This window comes from Cnephaeus nilssonii (genome assembly GCF_951640355.1).
Source record: "Cnephaeus nilssonii genome assembly, chromosome: 19".
Taxonomy (NCBI): Eukaryota; Metazoa; Chordata; class Mammalia; order Chiroptera; family Vespertilionidae; genus Cnephaeus; species Cnephaeus nilssonii.
In genome coordinates, this window is record NC_137090.1 from 37,517,336 (window position 1) to 37,541,389 (window position 24,054).

The 24,054-nt window shown below is 53.2% G+C and overlaps 1 protein-coding gene across 1 annotated transcript; it reads left to right on the plus strand.

Moving 5' to 3' along the window:
* Nucleotides 1-623: 623 nt before the first annotated feature.
* LOC307115367 (Na(+)/citrate cotransporter-like) lies at nt 624-23,527 on the plus strand (the record flags this gene model as incomplete). Its single annotated transcript, XM_079798593.1, has 12 exons — nt 624-725; nt 4,047-4,175; nt 4,455-4,591; nt 7,043-7,230; nt 8,261-8,429; nt 9,904-10,026; nt 13,970-14,179; nt 14,964-15,064; nt 16,406-16,524; nt 18,476-18,637; nt 22,119-22,256; nt 23,411-23,527. 12 exons carry the CDS (start codon nt 624-626, stop codon nt 23,525-23,527), a joined length of 1,695 nt encoding a protein of 564 aa, XP_079654719.1.
* Between the last annotated feature and the right edge of the window lie 527 nt (nt 23,528-24,054).

A 24,054-nucleotide genomic window follows, 5' to 3' on the forward strand; every position in this document is an offset into this window, starting at 1 on the left:
GAGCCTAATGCCTTGGGTGGGAGAGGGTGGGGCGGGGAAAGAGGTCTGTTGCCCAAAGCAGCACGGACGCCTCCGGATGCCTCGGGAAGCCAGGAGTGAGATGGGGGAAGGAGAGGCCCGCCGGCGGACTGCCTGGGGCGGACTGCGCGGGGCATGGCCATCGCCTCTGCTCGAGACCCCCTCCGCGATGTGGGTGCGAGGGGCGGAAGTAATGAGGAAGAAAGGGGCCAGAGATTGGGAAGACAGATCTGAGAGACCCCAAGGCATGTGGAGACTTTCACCTGGGACCCCTGCGGACGCAGAAGTCAATGGAATAAATGACTGATCATATCGCGCTCAGCAGCCCTGCGGCGCGCCTCTGTCCACCCAGGGCAGCGCAGGCAGGGCTTGGAGAGTGCCTGGAGGCGGGTCCGACGCGCGCGGGCGTCCGCGGGCGCCTGCAGTTAGGGGAGGTGGGCCCCACGGACCCCTCGAGATGGCCCCGCGCGGGGGTCTCGCGGCGACCTCACCGTGGGGGGCGGAGTTGCCGGCGCTCCACCAGCCCCTGAGACTGTGGCCCCTTCTTAAGCCCGCGGAGCCTCTGGCCGCCTCACCTGCCTCTCCCGCCTTCTCCCCCCAGCACGATGGCTTCGGCACTGAGCTATGTCTCCAAGTTCAAGTCCTTCGTGATCTTGTTCGTCACCCCGATACTGCTGCTGCCACTCATCATTCTGGTGCCCACCAAGGTCAGTTGCATCGCCCTGCAGCCCCGGGGACTCCAGGCTACCGGTCCCACCAACGGGCTCCGAACGCAGGCCACGGAGTGGGAGCGCAGGGGTTCCGAGGCGGGCACAGCTCCCTGCGAGCTCAGGGCGCCAGATGGGAGGTGTCCTGTAACGCATTCCAAGGGGCACCCCAACCTTGGGGTTTACGGATCCCAGGACACAAGAACCGTCCCAACAAGCACGGAGCCTAGCCGTTAGCACGGATCTCGCCACACAGAACACCCACAGGCTCAGCCTGGCCTCAATCTCCCGAGATCCCGCCCCTCCCCTGGCTCCTGGTGCCTCTGGTGCCTAGAGCGCCCTGGCCTGGCCTTTCCCTCCTTCTCTCTCCTTCTCTCTCCTTAGTGAAGGGGGACTTCCCAGCTGAAGGGGCTTCCAAGATGAGCCAGGCACCTAAGTGGATCCTGAGTGCTGTCTTTGTCACTCTCTGGCCCTGTTTTGAGCCTCAGTTTCCCTATCTATGGCCCACTTTTCTTCCCAACTCGGAACCCCTGGACGCCATGGCTGAGTCAACATCCTCCTGGGGCTGAAAGGCAGGTCGGGGTGGGTCTGCTCTGCGCGCTGCCTGCTGTGGCTGAGGCAGGAGGCGGTCAGGTTCCCAGAGCTCACGCCTTGGGTGGCAGGACTCAGGGTGGCAGGGAAGGCCCTGGCCTCCTAGCGCTCCTGGGAGGGAGGCAGAGAATGAATGGCCTTGGCCACAGGCTGAGGGCGGTGCTGGGAGCCCCCGCCAGGCTGCGCTGGGCTGTGTGGAGCCTGTTTGGCAGAGACCCGAGCCCTTTGAAGGCTTTTGTGGCTGCTGGCTGCTCCTTCCTCACTCCCTCTTCCAGCCCTTTCACTCTCAGCCCAGACAGGAAACCCCGGGGTCCCCTGTCCCTCCAGGCAGCTTTGGGAAACAGAGGAGTTCTTTCGGGGATACGCTGGGGCAGTCCTGGAGGACTGGGGGTGTACTGGGGTATCAGGAAGCCAAATCTGCAAGAGAACCCGACTTCATTCCCTCTTTCTTGTGATTTTAGTGAAGCCTCTGAGCCATGCGAGGCTACATGCTGGCTGCTGACTTTTAAATCCCACCTCTGGCCGGCGTGGCTCAGTGGTTGGGCGCCGACCTATGAACCAGGAGGTCTCGGTTCGATTCCGGGTGAGGGCACATGCCTGGGTTGAGGGCTTGATCCCCAGTGTGGGATGTGCAGGAGGCAACCAGTTGATGATTTTTCTCTCATCATTGATGTTTCTATATCTCTCTTCCTCTCCTTTCCTCTCTGAAATCAATAAAAAAACATATTTTAAAAATCCCACTACACGTTTGTCTGGGCTTTAAGCGCCTTGCCAGCCACATTCCTGCGGCAGGAAGCGCTCTGAGCTTATTTACCCGCAGGGAGCAGGCAGCTCTCGGGCAGAGTCCATCTCACTCGCCTGGTGACCACCTCTCCTCAGACCAGTCTCACGGAGCCCGTCCTGTGCAGCCTCTCCTGCGGAGCATTCTAGACCAGGAGGGTCAGGTCCGCCTCCGCGATGGGGCATCTCTGGGCCCCGATAGTGGATGGAGGCGAGGGGCCAGTTAAGCCTGTCTTTTCCGTTGGTTTATTTGGCGTCTCGGGGAACTGCGCTGTGAAAATTGGTTACAGGTGCCACCGGTTGTGTCAAAGTTTAGATAATAAAAATTCACCCAGCACTTTCTGTTAAAAGGGTACTCCTAACCCCTCAGTTTACAGGCGAGGACACGGAACCAGCAGGGAGGGGGCCGGGTTGGGAGTGAGACGAGTGTTTGCTCAATGACACTGTTGAGTGACTGCTGAAAGCCAGACAATGGCAGACAATGGGCACTCGTAGGTCCGCCTGGTGTGGAGTCTGGGCTCCTACCCACACCTCGGTCCTGCCTTGAGCTCATGGCGGCATCAGCATTGATGCCTGCACCCCCCAAGCAGGGGCATCAGCAAAGCCTGAGACGTTGGTGTTGTCATAACTGGAGAGAGCTGTGATTTTAGTTCTGCTGGCGGGAGTGATGTTCCCTGGAATGATTATACAGCGTGGCTGACCTTCCTGTGGTTTTAACAGGTGGGGAGACTGAGGGCAGCTAGTGGTGTGGAGGCCAGGGACACGGTGGAACGTCTTATAATGCACAGGGTACCCCACCCCTCAGCAAAGAATCTTCCAGCCCAAAATGTCCGCAGTGGAAAGGCTGAAAACCCCACACTAGACAGGGCAAGGGGTCCTGAGGTTCTCATGGGGTGCCGAAGAAAGATTTATTTTTTATGACTGCTAACACAATCCAGACAAAGAATTTCTGTCTTCACACAACATCCTGTGCACGTAACACGTGCTCTCAGGGTGATGCTAAGCAGTGAGAGTGGACAGGTGCGTCTCTCCAGCAGCGTTGTCATAGCTGGAACTACTATAGTCCATTCCTTGAATGGGCATTTGCTGAGCATCTCCTCAGGGTCAGGCCTGAGGACAGAGTGAATCCACAAACCCTGGTTCTGGTCTCAGGTGCTTCCTGTTCTCTGGTGGTGGTGGGGTGGTGGTAGTGGTGGTGGTGGTGGTGGTGGTGCTGATGGTGGGGGTGGGGAGGTGGTGGGGTGGTGGTGCTGATGGTGGGGGTGGGGTGGTGGTGGTGCTGATGGTGAGACATTAAGGAAACAACAATGGCAACCGCATGTGCCAATTGCTCTGGCTGGGGGAGCAGACACAGAGGCAGGCACAGACCCAGGCTGTGGGGGAGGCGGGGAAGGCGCCTAAGGAGAAACAGACTGCCACCAGGCTCGGGTGTGTAAGAGGAGGCTCAGTTACGGGCAGTGCCCTGGGGTAGCTGGAACTCGGGGTGGGAGTAGGCAAGGAGACGGGGCTGGAGGGGTTTACAGGACCTGCTCCATCTCAGAGGGTCTCCTAAGTTATGCTAAGGCATTCGGGTTTTGTCCTGGAGGCAAAAAGGGGCTTTTAAAGAGGGGGTGATATGATCAGATTTGCCAAAGAGTAAAAGGGAGCCTCTGTGCCTAGTGACATAAGCAGAAAGGTCAAATCGAAGATGGTCTCAGCCATCCAGGCAGGAGGAAGTGTGTCCTGAACAAAGGCAGTGGCCCGGGGTGAAGGCAGGAGGAGGAAGAGGCCAGAGAAGAAAGGGCTAAAAGCTATAGGTCTTGGGGTTGATGTAGTAGGCTGGGTTGAAATGAGGGAGAGGGTAGAGCCTGGGTGGTTAATAATGATTCTAATAAAAGTGCTGGCACATGAAACCACCTAGGGAGGTGAAGGCGGCATCAGCATGCCCAGGCCTCAGGGCTGTCTCTTCAGGTTGCCAGGTGTGCCTACGTCATCATCATCATGGCCATTTACTGGTGCACAGAAGTCATCCCTCTGGCTGTCACCGCCCTCTTGCCTGCCTTGCTTTTCCCACTCCTCAAGGTTCTGGACTCCAAGCAGGTGAGTGACCCCAGAGGATCCTGGTGGCTTCCTGCTTCTCCCCTGGGCTCCTCCTCAGAGCCTCGTTCTGAGCAGCGTAGGCGCCAGGGGACCAGAGAAGCTCCTGTGGATTCTGTTTGGCATGGAGACATTCCACTTGACCCTGCATTCCACTCCAAACTGACCCCCACGTCAGCATCTGGTCTGCTCGCCTGTCTCTGGGGACTTGGGTGGGCCCGGGCCAAGCAATGTGTGGCCAGGAGGCAGCCCTGACGGGGCCTCCGTGCCACCACCTTCCAGGTGTGTGTCCAGTACATGAAGGACACTAACATGCTGTTCCTGGGAGGCCTCATCGTGGCTGTGGCCGTGGAGCGCTGGAACCTGCACAAGAGGATCGCCCTGCGCACACTCCTCTGGGTGGGGACCAAGCCTGCACGGTAATTACGCCTTCTCTTCTTGCCACGGGGCTCCCTGCGGGCCCCAGGGCTGGGAGGAGCTGTGGCACAGCCCAGGTCACCCACTGGCAAGGGCTACCCATGGGCTTACCTGGGCTTGGCAGGCAGGTGGACCCCTGGGTGGAGTGTGTGACAATCTTAGCTGAGGACACCAGATGCATGGGCAATGGTGGGGGCCTGTGGTGAGTGGCAGGAGGTAAGGGATCTCTGAATCCAGAGGAGACTGGTCAGCAAGGGCCCCTGCATGTAAAGAGGACTTCCTGGGGGAGGGGCTGCAGGGTTCCACAGGGAGCAAGGTGGGTGGAGGCTGGAGCCAGCCATGCCTGATAGGGCATTTGTGAGGAAAGCGGCCAGAGATGGCTCAACCACCCCACTCAGGAGGAGCAGAAAGGTCCTCCTTCCAGAGCTCGCACCCACAAAGCTAGCCTCTGTAGAGAAGCTTCTTACCTCATCTTCCCCATGCCACTCACAACCTCAGCTTCTTCCCTGTCTCCAAGATCTCCCCTCCAACCACAGGCAGCTTCCAACCAACCCATGGAGTTGACATCATCAGATTCCCCTGGTTCTGAGCATCTGCAGCGCCCAGGCATGACTCTGGGAGCTCATCTATCTCCTCACTTATCTCTCACCACAACTCTGAGAGTTGGGTTTTATTCCTCCACCCAGGTTCTATAGACGAGGCATTTTAGACAGAGAGGGGTGAAATGCTGAGAAATGAGGCCTTGGCCCCTGAGTTCATTTCTAGTAGAAACCCCAGGATGCACCTCTCTTTTGAGGCAATGTGCTCCCTAAATGACGGCGTGCTCAGCCCAGCCCTGGGAAGGCAGCGGTTGGTTACTTCACAGCAAATCCCTCCAGAGATGTCCATGTGTCAGGGACTGTGACGGCCCCGCGCACACAGAGCCTGGTGCACCCCCAGGAGTTGCTGCCTGGCTCCCTTGGCACCTCAGGCTCCACTGAGCAGAAAGCTTTGCGACTCTCTGGTCTCTGTTACCCGATGTGGTATCGATCCCCTCCCGTGATTAGTCTACAGGGTCAAATAAAAAACCATTGCATTTTCTAGAAGTGTGAGACCTGGGTGGCTTCAGAATTCTTGCTCTCAGCATCCTTGGAGGGGCCAGCATTCCTCCACCAGCAGGTGGTCCTCATTCTGAGAGAGCTGAAGGACTTTGGTTCCAAATACAGGAAGTTCACGCAGGCTTCTCTGCTCCTTCCTGTCAACCTCTGAGCGTGGTTTCCAGCTCCATGGCACTTGCCTGCCCAGGGGAGACCTTTATGTTGAGGCCCTGGTGCCTTGAAGCATCAGGTCAAAGCCTCATTCATGAAAACTCAGCTCCTCCTTCCAGCCTGGACCCAAGCCTGTGTTCTGTGTGTCTGTGAGGTCAGCCTGCATGGACAGTGCAGCACCCAGATCCCTTCTCCAGGAGGATTAGTGGCCCCGGGGAGAGGCCTGGCCGGAGAGGGGTATGGAGACCCAGAACGGTTTTGTTCCATCCATCCAGCCCTCCCTGAGCTCCTTCTGTTCCTGGCCTTGTGCGGGGTGTGTGGAAGCCATGGAGAAGAACCAGGCCCTTCCCCTCCCTGCTCACCACCAAGGGAAGAGCAGACATGGGCACGGGTCCTCCAAATCTAGCCATTGATGAGTGTTGGTGGGGCAGGAGGAGGGTGTGTCCACCCCTGCCTGGTGGGCACCGGGAGGAAGGCTACAGAGGAGGGACTTTGATTAGAAGAACCACGAGGGGTGCTCTAGGCAGATGGCAGAGGTGAGGCAGCGGTGGAAGGACAGGTGTTATAAGTGAAGGGAACATGTTTTCTGAGTACTGTTTGATCTGGTCCATTGCAGAGTGGAGGGAGTACAAGGTGTGTGTGCAGAGAGAGGCAGTGGGGGCGGTCAGCCATGAGGGAGGTCCCACTTTCCCAGGCTCACCCTACCCCTCAAGGCTAACTCTGTTATGAGAGGAGAAGCAGGGTCCGGGGTGGGTGGGAATCTTCTAGATAGAAGTGGGGTGTTGGGGCTGCTTGCCCATAGGGCTGTCCCAGCACACCCTGAGGACACACTAGGGCCAACCTCCACCCTGGGTTGACACCCTCTGGATGCCTGTGCTGCCCCTGCTGGACAGGAGCTCCTCAGACCCATGACTGGGTCTGGGAAAGGCCTCTTGGTGCCCCCTCCCCATACCCCATAGCCAGTAGAGTAGACATCAGTAATGTCTGTGGGAGAGGTAGGAGGGAGAACAGAAGGAAGGACAGGATGGAGGAGGGAGGGACTCCAAGTGTAATCCTCTCCTGAACTACCCAGTCTTGAACTGGCTTCAGCACCTTGGCCTTGACCCCTGGCATTTCTGCAAGGGGGCGTAACCCTTGTTGCTCCCTGAGGGCTTGGGGCAGTGGGGATGGGGATTCTCTGCTTCCCTTCTTGCTCCTCCTCTGCAGGCTGATGCTGGGCTTCATGGGCGCCACCGCCTTCCTCTCCATGTGGATCAGCAACACAGCCACCACAGCCATGATGGTGCCCATTGTGGAGGCCGTGCTGCAGCAGATGCATTCCAAGCGCAAAGCCAGCAAAGGCAGCATGAGGCCCCTGGAGCCTGCAGAAAAGGGCAATTCCGGTGAGCTGCCAGGTGAGCTCCTGGCCCGGTGCTGCCGGGGTCCCCAATGGCAGGCATCCCCTCTGTTGCCAAAAGCTTTGGCAACCTTCCTGACTCCTAGAGCCCACATTTAAGCAGGCATACAGAGAAGTACTTAGGAAGTACTGTTTTTTGTAACTTTTATGAAGATAATTATTGCACGAAAGTTAAGTCCTTTAGAATGGCTTACTGTATAGCAAGTTTCAACCCTTGGTTCTTTCCAATCACAGAAATCAATAGCTGTTCATTTGATTATGCATTTGAGCATCTTTTGAGCACTCACTGGGGGGTCCTCACCCATTTCTCTTCCTACTTATCCTCGGGGAGGCCTCCCCTGCACAGGTCACACCTCCCATCTGCTCTCTGCTCGCACACGCATGGGGGTGGTTGTCCACGCTGCTTCCCACCAGGCACCCAGCTCAGGGAACTCAGAGGGAGCCCGTTTTATTCTCTGCCTTCTTTGTACCCCATCCCCAGGGCCCAGCACAGGGGAACTCAGGGCCCATTCTGATGGCCCGATTGCCAGATCCTGGGGCAGGTCCTGGGGCTGCTGAGATGAAGTGGACACACCCTTATTTTGGACTCAAGGAGCCGGGTGGGGTGGGGTAATGAGGCCCCTCACACAGTTCCTCTGACTTGGGGGAAGCCGTGGGATGCCATAAGCCAGACACCAAAGGAGCTCAGACAAGGGGGAGGCTTGCTAGGAGGCACGGACATCTAAGATGGATTTGGACACCCCTCTGGAGGGAGGGATCAGCTGGAGCATAGGCTAGGGAGCAGGGAGGAAGGGCGTGTGTCTGAAGTGGCTGCCTTTGCCCTGGGCATGGAGAAGCCTGGGGAAGCAGTGGGAAGTGACAGGGGAGGCAGGCAGGGCCAGATGACATGGTTGGGCTGTGGGCTGAGAGGACCCAGGAGGGAGCCTGCAGAGCCAGCATATCCCCACCTCAGGTCAACAGCAGAGCTAGGAGCTGGAGCTGAGCCACAGCCCCCAGGGCTGTCTGCTTACGGAGGTGTGTCACTACAGGGAGCCAAGTGATTTTTGAAGACCCTGATACCCAGCTGCCGGAGAGTAGGGACAGGAAGAACATGTGCAAGGCCCTGACCCTGTGCATATGCTACGCGGCCAGCATCGGTGGCACTGCCACTCTGACCGGGACAGGACCCAACGTGGTGCTCCAGGGCCAGATGCAGACGTGAGTCACTGGCCATGCCTTCTGGGACAATGACTTGCGCCCTGGTTTGAATGCACTCAACTTCCTCTCCCATCTCCTGAGCTGGGCCCCGGAGCTGGGGCCTGGCAGGTGCGGGAGGCTGTGCCCCCATCAGCCTCTGCTGCACCTGCTCAGAACTCCTCAGGTTAGGAGCCGATGACAGTCCCCAGGCCTGGCTGCTTTCTCTCCTGGGTGCAGTATTTTCGCTCAGACAGGTCGTGTGATTGAACCCTGAACTAAAGTTGTGGGAAGAGACAACATCATTTTAGATGCTGGGTCTTTGTTTAAAACTTGCAGAAAATAGTCACCCCTATAGATGCTCTCCTCAAAACTGGCTCACTGACCTTGGTTGTGAATGATAATGGCCCTATGATATTGGGGATCATGAGATTAAATAAAGAGTTAGAGGTCAGGCTACTCATTGCCTCACCAGCTCCTGCACTACAGTTCCTCTCATTGCCCTTGCAGTGACCTGTGCCCTTCTGAGGCCCCAGGTAGACCACAGTGGTGGTCTGGAACTTTCCTTGGCCACAAAGGGACACAGGCTTTGAGGACCCAGTTGTGTGCTGGCCCTGTGCTGGGTGGGGCTGGAATCACAGAAGTGGGGGCGACCTGGGCTCTGTCTGTGGGATACTCATGGTCTGCTGAGGTAGCAGATGCCTGGAGAGTTCTAGGCTGGTCATGTAAATGCATGAAGGAAAGTACAGACGCAGTGAGCACAGGGAAGGAGAGAAGTATGACGTGCCCGTCCTGTGCAGACAAGACAGGTGGGGTGGCAGGGCAGCTAGGAGGTGGGAGGGCAGGCCTGGAGCCTGGCCAAGCAGACTCTTGAGGTCCACAAGCAGACTATTCTGATCCTGTGATGTGTTCTGTAATGATAGCCTCGGGCTCTCCCTGGAGTTCCTGCTGAGTGCAGAAAGCTCTGTGTCTAGTTTGACACCCTTGGGCTGAAGTGAGCAAGTCTGGGGGTGGGAGGCGGAGCCTGGAGGGAAAGAGACCCTCCTCCAGTCCCCGGAACCCTGTCTGGTCCCACCATGGGAGGCCTTTGAGATTGTTTTCCTAAGGGGGTCTTCCCTGGTAGAAGCCCACAGGGTGAGGGTTCTGGGGCATCTGTGGACCTCCTGATGCTATTGACCAAAGTACGTGTGTACAAAGCTGTGTTTTTCTGGAGGGAAGGGCAGTGACTTTCATGAGCTTCTCAACAGGGTCTGGACCCCCATGAGGGTCAGTTGTTCACCCCTCTGGCTTGTATTGGGCATGGCTGTGTTCTGGGGCCCCAATGATTAGGGTAATACCGAGCGGTGGGCATGGATGGCCGGACCTCAGGAGGATGAGACTCTGCTCCAGACCACCTCTCAGGGTCCAGCTACTGGTCATCCCATACCCACCCGGCCTGACCTGCTTGCTCTGCGACTCAGCATCTGGTAGAGGTGTGGACCCGTGTTTCTCTCTCCAGACTGTTTCCTGATAGCAAAGACATCGTGAACTTCGCTTCCTGGTTTGAATTTGCCTTCCCCAACATGCTGATCATGCTGCTGCTCGCCTGGTTGTGGCTCAAGTATTTATTTTTGGGATTCACGTAAGTTCAGCTGCTTCCAGAATAGACTCTAACCTGCCACGCCCTTGCAGAAGAACCAATAGGCGAATCCATAGAGTTCTTCCTGTCTGGCCCCATTTCCACACCCCCATCATCTGCTAGTCTGTCCTCTCATTTTGGCCACCTCTGTCTGCTCACTATGCCTTTGCACATGCTGTTCCCTCTTTCTGGAATGCCATTCCCTATCTCCCCACCTTTCAATCTCCTTAGGCTTCAAGGCCAGTTCAAGTGCTGCTTCCTTAGGGACACGTTTCCTGACTTTCCCCACCCCATTCCATTGTGGAAGAATCCCTCGCCTGCTCCTCTGGGCTTCCCTGGGCACCCCATGGCCTTGACCCTCGGTACCTGTAGCCATGTTCCAGTGCTGCCCCTGATCCCTGACCCCTGACCTGAGCTCCTTTGGGGCCTGTGGTAAGTCCTCTCTGTCCCCTGCCTCCAGCCTGGCTTTTGGCCAGGGAGAAAGAGTGCCATCAACGTGAGTCAAAGCAATTAAAGGGAATCTTGTCCCCGTGAGCAAATCGATACTCTGGACCAACTCCCACTTGGCTGTATGTGTCCATTGGGTCGGGTCACAGCACACCACCGGCCCATGTCCAGACTCTTCCTGAACACCTGCCACGTTCCCAGCAGCGTGCACGATCTGGGAAGTTTACCCTCCTCTTCCCAGTACACCCCAACCCAAGTTCACCAAGAGTCAACCTTGACAGCAGCCAGACTTTGGACAGAAACCATGGTGTGTGGCTGACAAATACCTAAAAAACACTGCTGTGGTTTTAAAAGACACATATCTATCTATGGAGCCAAGGGGACCCTCTCACAGGAGTATGGGAAGTGCTTAGCTGTGAGCCGTGTGCTCCGTGCCTTAAATCACAGGCAGCTAGAGCCAAAGACAAGGGGCTATCTGGCCACAGGGAGGAGATCTCAGAGCCGAGAGGCAAAAGTGCCCCCAAACCCAGGGAGTTAACCGGGGGGAAATGGGATTTTTGTAAGTTTTCTTCTGAAGGAGGAACTGGTTTGGAAACTGCAGTTAAAAAGAAATCTATATATATAATCAAAGTAGTCATAGGAACAACATAATAATAGTAGTGGGCATCCTCATATGCCACCCGTGTGCAGGCCTCACGTGAGAGGGAAGCTGCTCCCATGGGCTCTTGGGGCACAGCCTGGCTTTGAGGGAAGCTCTTTGCCCTGCTTTTCACACCTGCTTCAGGACCAGTGGGTCCGGGAGACCTGCCCCAAAGCTGTCGTAGGCTGCAGGTGGTGTCCCTGCCTCTAATGGGGCCATAGGAATAATAATGAGCAACATCTGTTGAGTGCTTACTAAGTCGCAGACACAACTTCAATGACTCTACCTATATTAATTAATCTTCACATCAACCTGGGAGGTAGGTGCTCTTATTATTCCCAGTTTATAAGTAAGGAACTGAGGCTCAGAGAGGGGAAAGGGCTGCTCAGGGCTGTGTAACTTGGAAGCCGTGGGACTGAGCTTTGAACACAGGCAGTTTGGCTCCAGAGCCTGTGCCCACATCCCTACATCCCTGTCTGTCAGGTCCGGCTGCCATAGCAACGTGCCACAGACTGGGCGCTCAACTACAGACATTCATTTCGCACAGTTCTGGGGGCTGCAAGTTCCTGATTAAGGTGCCAGCCGATTCGGTTCCTCCTGAGAACCCTCTTCCTGGCTTGCACATGGGAGACATGCCTCCTGGACCACCTCACCACAGGCAGCACCTGTCTCAGCTGTGGAACCATCTCCACTGGCCTTCACTTGGCTCTCTTATCTGGTTGGTCCTGGAGAGCAATGTCAGGGCCATTGCCTTTGGGCTAATCCAGGAAAACGATCTTTTTGGGTTTGTGGGTGAGTTTCTTGTCCACTTCCAGCCAAGGGGGCTACCACCCTCCCTCTCCCCGCCTGCCCCAGGACTACCCAGGACTAGTGGGGTATTACTGCTGCCTTACACCAAACTTTCCTAACCAGGCGACCCCTGGATTAGGCGTGAGGGCTTTCTGGACCCCTGCCACAGCATAGGCACTCGGGACTCAAGGGTCCCTTCACCTCTCCTTGGCGCTGTACCAGTTCACCCGCATCATCTGAAGTGTCCATCATCTACAGTGTCCATCCCACTGTAGAAGGACACTTTGTACCCGTCCCACCTCTTGGGCTCTCCCAGGCAAACTGGATCCACTTGCCTGAATCTCGGGCCAGCCCAGTGGTCACCAGACAGGGTTAACCCATGATGAGGGTGAAACTGCTCAGCGTAAGTGGGTCCTGAAGGCTTGCCTGCACCATTGTGGGGTGCCAGTGTCGGACAACTGCACGTGCAGTGTAGCCCCCAGAGTCTATATTCATGTGGACTGTCCCCAGCATCAGACATGGGCTGGACAGCTTGGAGCACGAGTCAGCCCTTGTCCTGAAAACTTGGAGCCTCTGGCCCAGCCCCGGAGCCTCAAGGATGATACTTGGCAGCAGGTCGATTCTTGGTCAAACAGACTCTCCCATGCCAAGGGGGCGAGATGTTCCTTCCAGACCAGGAGTCATCCCCCTGCTGGACGACCTAAGGGCTGTCTCCGTCAGGTGACTCTCAGGACACCCAGCCTTGGCCCTGGTCCATCACAGAGACCCCACAAGCTGTGCAGATAGGAGACCCCATCACTGCCTCCTCCTTTCCCAGCCCCTGGGCACCCCTGTGTCCTGACCTCCCTTGATCTGTGCTTTAGGCATGCACCCTCATCACCTCACCCCCACAGTAGGTCACATCCAGCCTTGGCTTCAGAAATGGGCATCTCGGCACCAGTTCCATCACCCCCTGCCCTCGGCACCAATTCCATCACCCCCTGAAGTCTGTCTTGGGGCCCCAGGAAGGTTGCCCATGAGAAGGGCTAACCAGGGACAGTCCTTTTGGCCAGCCCACCACCTTCAGGCTGATGCACTGGAACATGTGCCTGGATTCCTCAGAGAATCCTTCAGGGCCTGGATCCTGGGCCCCAGTGGCCCCAGTTCGCCCCTCCCTAAGGCTAAGGTACCCTCTATACCTTTCCCAAGAATCCCTCCTCTTTCCTGCCTCCTCATGCCAGCACCCCCTAGGGAAGTCCTGCAGGGAATCATAGGAGGCCATGTTGGCCAGTGGGCACTGGTGCCTAAGGAACCCATCCAAGATCAGGGCTGGGCTGGCTTCCTTCCTGCCATTGGTATGCCTACTGCCTGCCTGTCTCCTGGGTCCGGATCCTACACCTCCAGCTCCTCGGGATGCAAGCACCCACCCTGCTCCTGCCTGGCCCAGTCTGCTTGTTTCTTGTGTCCATCTGAGCCACCTGATAATGGGGGCCAACATCCTGGCACCACTGAAGGCTGCCCCAGGCCACCGTGGGAGGAGAACGATTTGGGGAGCATTCGAGGAAGTCTTGGCTCCACCCTTTTTTGCTCCAGAACTTCTCATGGCCTTTCCCCAGGTGCCAGATGACAGGAGCAGCTGGTGTCCAGGAAACTGGACACCTGCCAGGTCCCCAGTGCCAGTGGCGGCTTCAGTTCTACTTATTTTTGCTTCTGATGCTCCTGCCCAACCCACCCCTCATTCTGCTCAATCTCCCACCCTCTTGGCCATCCTCTCCTTTCATTTCTCAATTGCCCCTGAGACCTGGCCCAGACTGGCCACCTCACCTGTGTCATCTTAGACCTCCTCTGGGAGCATCTTCCAGTTCTGGGCATGTGCTAAGCACACATAACAGGTCCTGGGAGGTATGGTGGGCAGGTGAGAGAGATGGAGCGGGGAAGGGCTGTACTCAAGCACCCTCCACCCCAGACATTAGGCAGCACCATAATAGGCCTTTCTGCCATGCTCTACTGCTCAACATTCAGGCTTTCTATCTGACCAGCCCCTGAGCCAACCAGTCTGCTCCACTTTTCTCTTATCTTTGCCTCCTCTAGTTCTCAGAAGGGCTTCAGTCTGGAGAGAAAGATTAGTGAGAAGGCCACGTACGAGATGCTGAAGGAGGAATACAGGAATCTGGGACCCTTCTCCTTCGCCGAGGCCAACGTCCTGCTCTGCTTCTTCCTGCTGGTCTTCCTGTGGTTCTCCCGGGACCCCGGCTTCGTGCCCGGCTGGGTGTCGATCACCTGGGTGGAGGGGAAGACAAAGTAAGTCCTTGGTTTTGCAGCATCTGCCATGTCCTCTCTTGTTCTGTAGTTGAGTTCTGGAGCACTCTGTTGGTTTCCTGACTCAGTTTTTCCTCATTAGTCTTTAGGACAAGCCCACAGATACAGTATGTCCCTGTGGCCCCTCCTTTCCCAACAGGCTGAGCAGAAAGTCCTTGGCCAGGCTGGTGTCCAGAGCTGTGATTGAGAGAGACTTGTTGGGTTAGAGTGGGGCTTCCAGAGCTTTAGCTTCCAAATCTCTCCTCCATCATCTTTTTCCCTCTCATCTGGTGTCCAGATGCTTCTTTAGGCAGAGACTTGGCAAAAGGGGTATACGTAGTTTCTCTTGTTATGTGGTCAGATGGAAGAAAGGCTGAGAAACCTGCATATCCTAGAAGAGGCAGGAGATATGGGCCGAGAGGTAGCTGCCTATTACTGCTGTTTCCATTTTGAAGGTCTATTGGTGATCACCTGGTGAACCCAGATTTCTCGAGAATCTGGCCAAGAGGTCATGATGTCTACCCATGGGACAACACAGGAAGTGAGAGTGAAGTGAGCTGCTCAGAGTCACCCAATGTTGGTAGCAGAGCCAGGCCAAGGATGGGGGGGTCTTGGTTTCCAGCCAGGATTTAGTCTACCGCACTACTCCTGACCTTGGCCTTTGGGGTGCCAGTTTTTATGCCCAGCTGAGCCTGCTTCTTCATGCAGGAGCACGTAGACGAGGCACAGGTTTGTGGCATGGCTTCCTGCAGCTGAGTTGGCTCATCCATGCGCTCTCCCCACCTAGGTATATCACCGACGCCACCGTGGCCATCTTCATGGCCATATTGCTATTCATTGTGCCTTCGCAGAAGCCCAAGTTCAACTTCCGGAGACAGACAGAAGAAGGTAATGCTATGTTGGCCTTTCATTCATCAGGGTTGGGGGCCTGGTAGCAAAGGCTCTCCATAGGAGTCCCTGGGCTTAGGAGGGAGAAAAGCTCACTCCATCAAAGAGGACTGGCAAGATTGCACAGTCTGGGCAGAAGGCATTTTTCAAGCCCTCCTTGGGTATTGTTTAGTGCAAAATCTCTTTTGCTTTTTAAACATTTAAAATCATATTAATATTACATCAGAAACATGTTTTGAATTTCCCATAACACCATCAGTATTATTTTGGTTTCTCTCTTCCTACCAGTATTTACTAATAAGCATGCATATTATATGACTATAATCAAAACACACCATTTGAATCCTGTTGCTTTGTTGTTTCTGTTTTCATGTTCTCTATAGACATTTCTTGCTCTTGCCCCAGTCTTCAAACTTATCTTCCCTAATAATGCATTGCATTGAGTCAAGGGGCTGTAACCATTCTCCCATTATGGGACATTCTGGCTCTTTTGAAATTTCATTATTATAATTAATGTGTTCATGTATATAGCTTTTTAAAAAACGAATAACATCCAGTCTATTTTATTTGCTAATCCTCACCTGAGGTTATTTTTCCACTGAATTTTAGGGAGAGTGGAGAGAGAGGGAGAGATAGAGAGAAACATCGATGTGAGAGAGACATATTGACTGGTTTCCTCCTGCATGTACCTGGACCAGGGCCGGGGAACCTGCAACCAAGGTACGTGCCCTTGACTGGAATCAAACCCGGGACTTTTCAGCCCTCGGGCCGATGCTCTATCCACTGAGCAAAACCAGCTAGGGCATATAGCTTATTCTTTGAAGGTGTTTCTTCTTCAGGATAAATTTCTAGGAGTGATGTCAAATTGCTTTTAAAAAAGATTGTATCAATTTATGTATTTATTATTATTAAATGTATTTTTATTGATTTCAGAGAGGAAGGGAGAGGGAGAAAAAGATAGAAACATCAATGATGAGAGAGAATCATTGATCTACTGCCTCCTGCTCACCTCCTACTCACCTCCTACTGGGTATTGAGCCCACAACCCAGGCATGTACCCTTAACTGGAATTGAACCTGGGACCCTTTAGTCCCCAGGCCGATGCTCTATCCACTGAGCCAAACCAACAAGATATCAATTTATAATGCTACCAGGAGTGTGTGAAAGGTCTGCCGTATTTTCACCAGCAATGGGTTTAGTAATTATTGTAAATTTTAGCTAATTTGTAGGTATGAGATGGTACTCATTGTACAAACAGGCTTTTATTCCCCTGATCAGATGTCTTGGGCTTCATAAGGCTGCTCTGGGTTGTGTACGTGTGTTTTTCTTGTTTCTTCTCAGAATGGAAGACTCCGTTTTATCCGCCTGCACTGCTGGATTGGAAGGTGACCCAGGAGAAAGTTCCCTGGGGCATTCTGCTGCTTCTGGGGGGCGGATTTGCTCTGGCTAAAGCATGCGAGGTAACTTCCCCAGCTGTGGGCTGCCCAGGGTCTCCTTCTTTCACAGAGAGGGTGGCCAACGAACTAATCCACCCCTGCACCCCTGCACCCCTGCACTCTGGGCTGGTTCTGTGTCAGTCCCCTCCACTCACTCAACATTTCTCAAGAACAGGAGCTCTATCCTGTTATCTTGGAACCCTAGGCCATGAGTAGTGCCTAGACTAGAGAAATACTCTTTGAGTGATTGCAGAAATAGTGAATATAGGTGACCCTGAGTTTGGGGATTTGGCAATAAGGATCTTTACTCTGATTTCTTCTAGGGAAATCCTCCTTTTAAGTCCTTGTAGATCTCCACCATTACCTTTGGTTCTTCTACTTCCTGAACTCTTTGTTAATAGGGCTGCCAGTTTAAATTTTTCTCTACCTAAGTGTATAGCAGTATAGAAGGAAAGGATCAGCCTTTGGGAAAAACCACCGCAAAAATGTAACTTTCTTACCTCTCCGCCTTCCATAATAGGGAAGAAGTGAGCCAGAGAGAGTGATGAGCCAGCTATCCTCCATCCATCATGCATCCGTGCATCTGTCCATCTGTCCATTCACCCAGGGATAGAATGTGATAGACTGGGACTAACTTGTTAGTCTGTTTCCTCAGCATTTGGAACAGAGCCTGGTGCATGGCAGGTGCATCAATATTTTTGGATGAGCAAATCCATCCATCTAGTCACTTCTCTATCCAGTCATTCATCCATCTAGCATTCATTCATTTCACCAAACATTTCTATTATGGCCCTGTTAGTCCAGGCATGGGACTTACAGAGGAGATTGAAATAGGGTCCTGTTCACAGGACCATCACAGACTAGGGAGGGGCACATATATGGAAGAGCATTTTGGGAAGAAGTGACACATCGGTAAAGGAATGTGTGTTGGTACCTAGCTGAGGAATAGAAGATGAGGCTACTGAGGCTCCCAGAAGCCACTCCATGAGGGTCTTGAATTGAAGATAGGGAGTGTGGACTTAGTTCTGCAGGCACTGAATTCAGGGGGCAGTCACTGAAGGGTTGAGGCCAGAGAGTGACTTCGTCAGAACTCCAATTGGGGAAAATCACTTTGACGTCTGGAGTGGAAGCCTGGGCAGGGCTGGGTTGAGGGAGACCCATAGACACTCTATAGCTTTCATCCAACTCAGTCTCAATACTGGACTCCATGGACCATTCTCTCCTTGAAACTCCCTCCTCATTTGGTCCCCAAGATCCCATTCTCTCCTGGTTTCCTTCTAACTCTGACTATTCCTGCTCAGGCTTCTTTACTGACTTTTTCTCTGTTCTCCCTTAAATATGAATATTCCTCCAGGCTCTGTCCTTGGTAGCTTCTCTGTTCATTTTTCATTCTCTCCCCTGGACACTCTCTTCTCAGCCCAAAGCACCAAATCCAGATCCTAATTCCTGTCTCAGATTTCTCTCCTGAACTTCAAGGACTGTGGGAGACTGAGAGGAGACAAAGGACATGAGATGTTTTGGGTGGCTTGGTGACTGATTGGGTGGAAGAAATGAGGGGGACAGAGATCCCCAGGATGACTCCTGGTCTTCTAAGTTGGACAGCAGGTGGATGGTGAGTCCATGTAAGCTGGGGAGCCAGGAGGAGCTATAGACTCTGGGCTAGAGGGGATGAATGCAGGTTGGGGCATGTTGAGTCTGACACATTCATGGACATCTGGGTGGAAATTTCTAGGAGCATGGATGTTGAAATCTGGATAGTAGACCAAATGGGCAAGAAATACAGATTTTAGACACAGCAGAATGAGGATGAAGATTGAAATTGTGGGCATGGATGAGCTCACCTGTGGAATGTATGCAGAGAAAATAGGAAGGAGGGGAGAGGCTGAGCCCCTTAGAGAAAGATGAGGGTCTCTCCAGGCCCTGGAGGAACTGTAGCCATTAGCCCTTCAGTGACTGCCCTCTTGGTGCTTTCCAGGCCTCGGGGCTGTCTGAATGGATGGGGAAGCAAATGGAGCCCTTGCACGTTCTGCCCCCAGCTGCCATCTCCTTGATCTTGACTGTGCTCGTTGCTATATTCACTGAGTGCACAAGCAACGTGGCCACCGCCAGCCTCTTCCTGCCCATCTTTGCCTCCATGGTAAGTAACCCTGCTGGGAGGTGGGTATCCTCAGCCATTATTTCATAAGAAGCTACCCACACATGACTATGTCCTAAGTTCTTAGCAAGGCCGTGAAATCAGGGGCCAGAGCCCAACCAGGCTTTGAGACCTGGATCTGATAGGACTTGTGTACCTTTGATGACCCTGAGCCTGCCCTCAATCCTTTGCTGGTTCTTTTTTTTTTTTGTATCCGCCATGCTGGCCAAAGTGCTAAGCATAGTGCCAAGGAGGAGTGGACCAATGCCATGAGGGAATGATAGAGGGTCTCTGAGAATATAGCACAGGTGTGCAGGAGGACTGCAGAGCAGGGGGACACCACTGGCTGGGATCCACCAGGAAGAGGTCTTGGGGAAGGTGGGGCTTGGAGTTGGTTTGGGGGAGAGGAAATTCTGGGGAGGTGGAGAGTCCAAAGAAAGGAAGCGAGTGCATGGCTAAAGACCCCCAGAAGCCTTGCGTTGAGACCCAGGATCAGGAATCAGTACACTGTGGTCAAGCATGTTGTTGAGCTGGGACTTAGAAGAAAGCAGAGCTAATAGGAAAATCAGCTGTGATCTTTTTGTGCATTTTCTCCTGTCACTCATGACATGGCAATACTGACCTCAAGGTTGTACAAGAAGAGCTGGGGCCTTGGAGTCAGGACACCTGAGTTCAGGTCCTGGGATCCTAGAACATGTCATTTATCTTCTTTCCTCCTACACTTGTGCTGAAGGTCAAGTAAGATGATGGCTGAGAAAATCCTCTGTAGATTGCAAACAAGCCTGGGAGAGGCTGAGGTTGCCATTCTGGAGTTGGGAGACAGACTTACAAAACCTGAGCACAGCATTGCAGTTGATAAACTTCTCCTTGGCTGCCAAGGTGTCCATGTGTATAAAAAGCAAACCCAAGTGGCTGTTCCTTTCAATTCAAGTGAAGATGAAAGTGTTAGAAATAGCAAGGTGGCTCATCTCCCCCTCCCCTAAGCAGGCTGCTCAGACCTATGCCAAGGAGCATCCCCTCCTCTAGCAAAGGCTTGACTTTGTCACCTCCAGCCCCAGCAATGAGCCCAGAGGGCCCCAAGCCAGGCAAAAGGAGGTCTGAACCCACGGGGGTGGGGGTGGCGGGGCATTCCTAACAAGCCTCCCAGGGCCAGAAGCCCAAGTAGGATTCCTTCCAGCTACCTCCAAGCCCACTCACGCTCCTGCCCCAGGGCCCAGCTGTGGAAGAAGGGAAGGTGGTGTTCCTCCAGCTGGGTCACAGAACCACATGGGGCGTACACACCATGGGTACTCAGAGCCAGGACAAATGGGGGAACCAGGAAATAGACTGGGCCTCTGACTGGGACCTCTCAGGTTCTCCCAGAAGGAATGGAACCTGGTGCAGCCTTTCCAGAGACCTGTTGACCCACAGGAGCCCTAACCTGAAACCTGTTCTCACACCCTTTGACTGAGCAATTCAAGGCTGAGAACATGTCTTAGGAAACCATCGGAGATGTCTACAAGCATATACAGTTGATTGTTGAATAACACTGCACAATAGAAAGTCCATGTATAACTTTGGACTCCCCAGAACTTAACTACAGCCCCTCAGTATCCACGAGGGATTGGATCCAGGACCTCCCTCAGGTACCAACACCTTAGATGCTCAGGTCCCTTGTATAAAATGGCGTAGAGCGATGCATATGTTTGGCCCTCCACATTGTGGATTCCCATTTGATCCACAACAGGTGGGAAACCTGGGGATATGGAGGGTTTACTGTACATTTATTTTTAATATTTTTAAAAATATATTTTTATTGATTTCAGAGAGGAAGGAAGAGGGAGAGAGAGATATAAACATCAATGATGAGAGAGAATCATTGATTGGCTGCCTCCTGCAAGCTCCCCAATGGGGATTGAGCCCACAACCCGGGCCTGTGCCCTTGACCAGAATGGAACCTGGGACCCCTCAGTTCGCAGGCTGACGCTCCATCCACTGAGCCAAACCGGCCAGGGCTGTACATTTATTTTAAAAAAATCCACATGTAAGTAGACCCGCACATTCAAACCATCTTGTTCAAGGGTCAACTGTATTATAAAGATGCATGTCACAGAATTATTTATGATAAAATATTTCCATAATAGGGGATTGATGAAATAAGTTCTATACTCATACAATGAAATATTATCAAACCAATTTTTAAAAATCAGAGTCTTAAAGGGCAGTTAAAAAAATGGAAATGTGCATAATTTTTAAAATCCTCACCCAAGGATATGTTTATTGATTTGAGAGAGGAAGGAAAGGAGACAGAGAGAGAGAAACATTGATGTGAGAGAGAAACATTGATTGGCTGCCCCCCTATACATTCCCCAATTGGGGATCAAACCTGCAACCTAGGTATGTGTCCTGACTGGGAATTGAATCTGCAATCTTTTTTGGGGGTAGGGGACAATGTTCCAACCAACTTAGCCATCCGGCCGGGACTAAAATTTTTTAAAGTTGAAAATGTAATACAAATGTCAAATAATACCAAAGAGTATAGGGCCTCGCCTCTAGCTTCCTCCTAGAGACAACTTCTGTTATTAACTTCTCAGGTATCTTTGTAGATGTATTATATACACACACACATTTTTTAAACAAATGGTATCATTCTATGATCCTGTTCTGCACCTTAAATCTTTAAAAATCTAACAATAGGTCTTGGAGATCTTTCCATGCTAGCACATAAGACCAGTCAGTTTTTCCTTACAGCTGCGAACTAGTCATTGTGTATATACATATTTTATTTAACCATCCTGCTGCTGATGGCCACTGAGTCAGTTTCCTGTGTGTTTTGCTGTTATGATGTTGCAATGGACATCTTTGCATATGTGTCTGCCCTCGTGTGTTTGTAAGTCTGCATGCTAATTATTAATTTTGATAGGTATTAACAAATATTATGAGTTATATTATGATATAATTCATTTATTTAGCAAATATTTAATGAATGTCTGTCTACTCTATGCTGGGTGCTGTTTGCTACATGTGGCTGAATATTAAGCTGCAGAGTAAAAAAGATGGATACCAAATTCCATATTCAAAATGATCCCAAATGTGTACAACAACACATGCATACACCAATGTATCTATAGGTGGATGTGGTCCCTGCCCTCTAGGCTCTGGCGGTCTGTGGCAGGGCACACAGGTGTGTGCAAGGTGGGCTACAGTAACACTTCCAGATTCAGTGCAGTCTAAGTGGCCAGCATGGTCTTTGGCACGAGGTAGGTGCCCTAGAGCTATGTGTTGAATGAATAGAGGGGGTTCAGAAAGGCCTCCCGGGGAGATGGCTCTGAGCTCAGCCTTTGGGGTCCAGCAGAGTTATCACCAGAGGCATGGCAGAGGGTAGAGCCCCCAGAAGGACCAAGGCGTGGAGGTGGGAACTCGCACAGTACATGAGGGGGATGCTTTCAGAGTGATGGTCCCAGGGCTTGTATATGTGACACTGCAGTGCTGTGTTTCCCCCCAGTCACGTTCCATTGGCCTCAACCCGCTGTACGTCATGCTCCCCTGCACCCTGAGTGCGTCCTTTGCCTTCATGTTGCCTGTGGCCACCCCACCCAACGCCATCGTGTTTGCCTACGGACACCTCAAGGTTTCTGACATGGTAATGTAGCTGCTTCTATTTACTCCTATCAGCTCTGATGCTTTTGTCATGAGGGACACCCTATTTATTAATGACTTGTGATGTCATGTAATTTGGGAATACCACCCAAAGTCCAGCCCCATCCTCATTATTTGCATTTATGTGCAGTTTTTCTCTCTTTTTTGAAATCACCTTACTTTTCTGTCTCCCAAAGCTGAGAGGTGGGTGATAGAATCTCCCACCTGGAGTTGGCTGAGCAGCCACCAGGGGAGCCCTCGCTGAGCACTTGGAAGGGGTTTGGGTCCCACATGGCCAAGATGGACTTCACCAACTAGCAAGAACCCATAAGGACTGGCAGGAGGGACAAGGCTGAGATGGGTCGAGGGGGTGGATACCAATGACAGAGATTGACCGACAGAGGTGTCTGCAGACATAGAAGCGGGGACAGGGAGAGGCAGTGCCTGGGAGAGATGGGGCTTTGGAAACAGATGCAGCTGGAGGAGGAACTCTCTTAGGTTCTACTTGGGCTCTATCGCCTCTGCCAGTAGAAGGGGCCGGTCTCAGAGGGGGACAGGCAGGAAGGGAGGGTCCTCCCTCAGGCAGGTCAGGTGTGAGTGATCTCAGAGCCTCCGCTGGGTATCTTTGGGAGTCTGTGGAGCATTCTTAATAAGAAACCATGAACCACAAACTCATTTCCAATCCCCAGTGAAAAAACTGCACAGGGCTTGAAGCAGTGGCTAGTGAGCGAGAAGAAAGACCTGGCATCAGAAAGAGCCAGGGAGGTTCTCGAGAAACCAGCAGATGCTCTGGGGACGCAAAGGTGCTGGGGTGAGCACAGGCCCTAAAGTCAGACCTGGGCTCCCCCAATATTTCTCTGAGTGGCCTGGGGTGTTGCCTCATATCCCTCCATAAGGCCCAGTGTTGAAAATGTTCAAGCAGGCAGACAACCCGCCATCATGCCTGTTTCCCAGGGATGCTTGAGCACCGATGACACTGGCTATGAAATTGCTCTGTCTGTGGGGTAGGGTGAGCACAGAGCATGGCCCAGGGATGAGGGCCCAGCAAACCAGCCTGCAGCCCCTTCTCCAAGAGCACTAGTTCCCAGTGTCCCTTTCACCTCTGTTCTGAATCCCGCTGACCTGCGGGTGCTGACTCTTGGCCCTGATCTTCCCCAGGTGAAAGCAGGATCAATGATGAACATAATTGGAATCCTCTGTGTGTTTCTGGCGATCAACACCTGGGGACGGGTCATATTTGACCTGGAGCATTTCCCTGACTGGGCTACGATCTAGTTACACTTAGGAAGAGCCATAGCCCCGCCTTCCTGAGGACTCCTGAAGCTTCTGGAACACCGTACAGCAGAGCTTTGGGGTTGACACCCCAAAGTGACTTGATGATGCCCTCACCCCACAGAGACCCAGGCTCGGCTTCTAGCTGGGAACCGGTGGCTGGAGGGTAGGTTTGGAAATAAAGGGAACCTCCCAAGATGCAGCTGGCTTCCATCTTTCTGGGGGACCTGCCACTACCTCTGAGAGGGGCAAGCTGCACAGGGACCAGGAGGACAGCTCTTGTCCCAGCTCAGCCTTGAGCTGGCCCCACACTGGGTTCTGATGTCCACTTGCTTAGTCTCAGGGTCATCTAAATGGGGATCAGATCCCAGCTTGGGAGGTGAAAAATGACCTTCCAGAGCCTGCACCTCTTGCTGCTGACCTTGAGCTGCCTCAGATCACTCCCGTCACTTGGAAGGGACAACCCAGCCCAGGGACAGACCGTCTGGTCCTGGAAGCTTCCTGCTGCTGGAGTGAGAGTGGGACTCAGA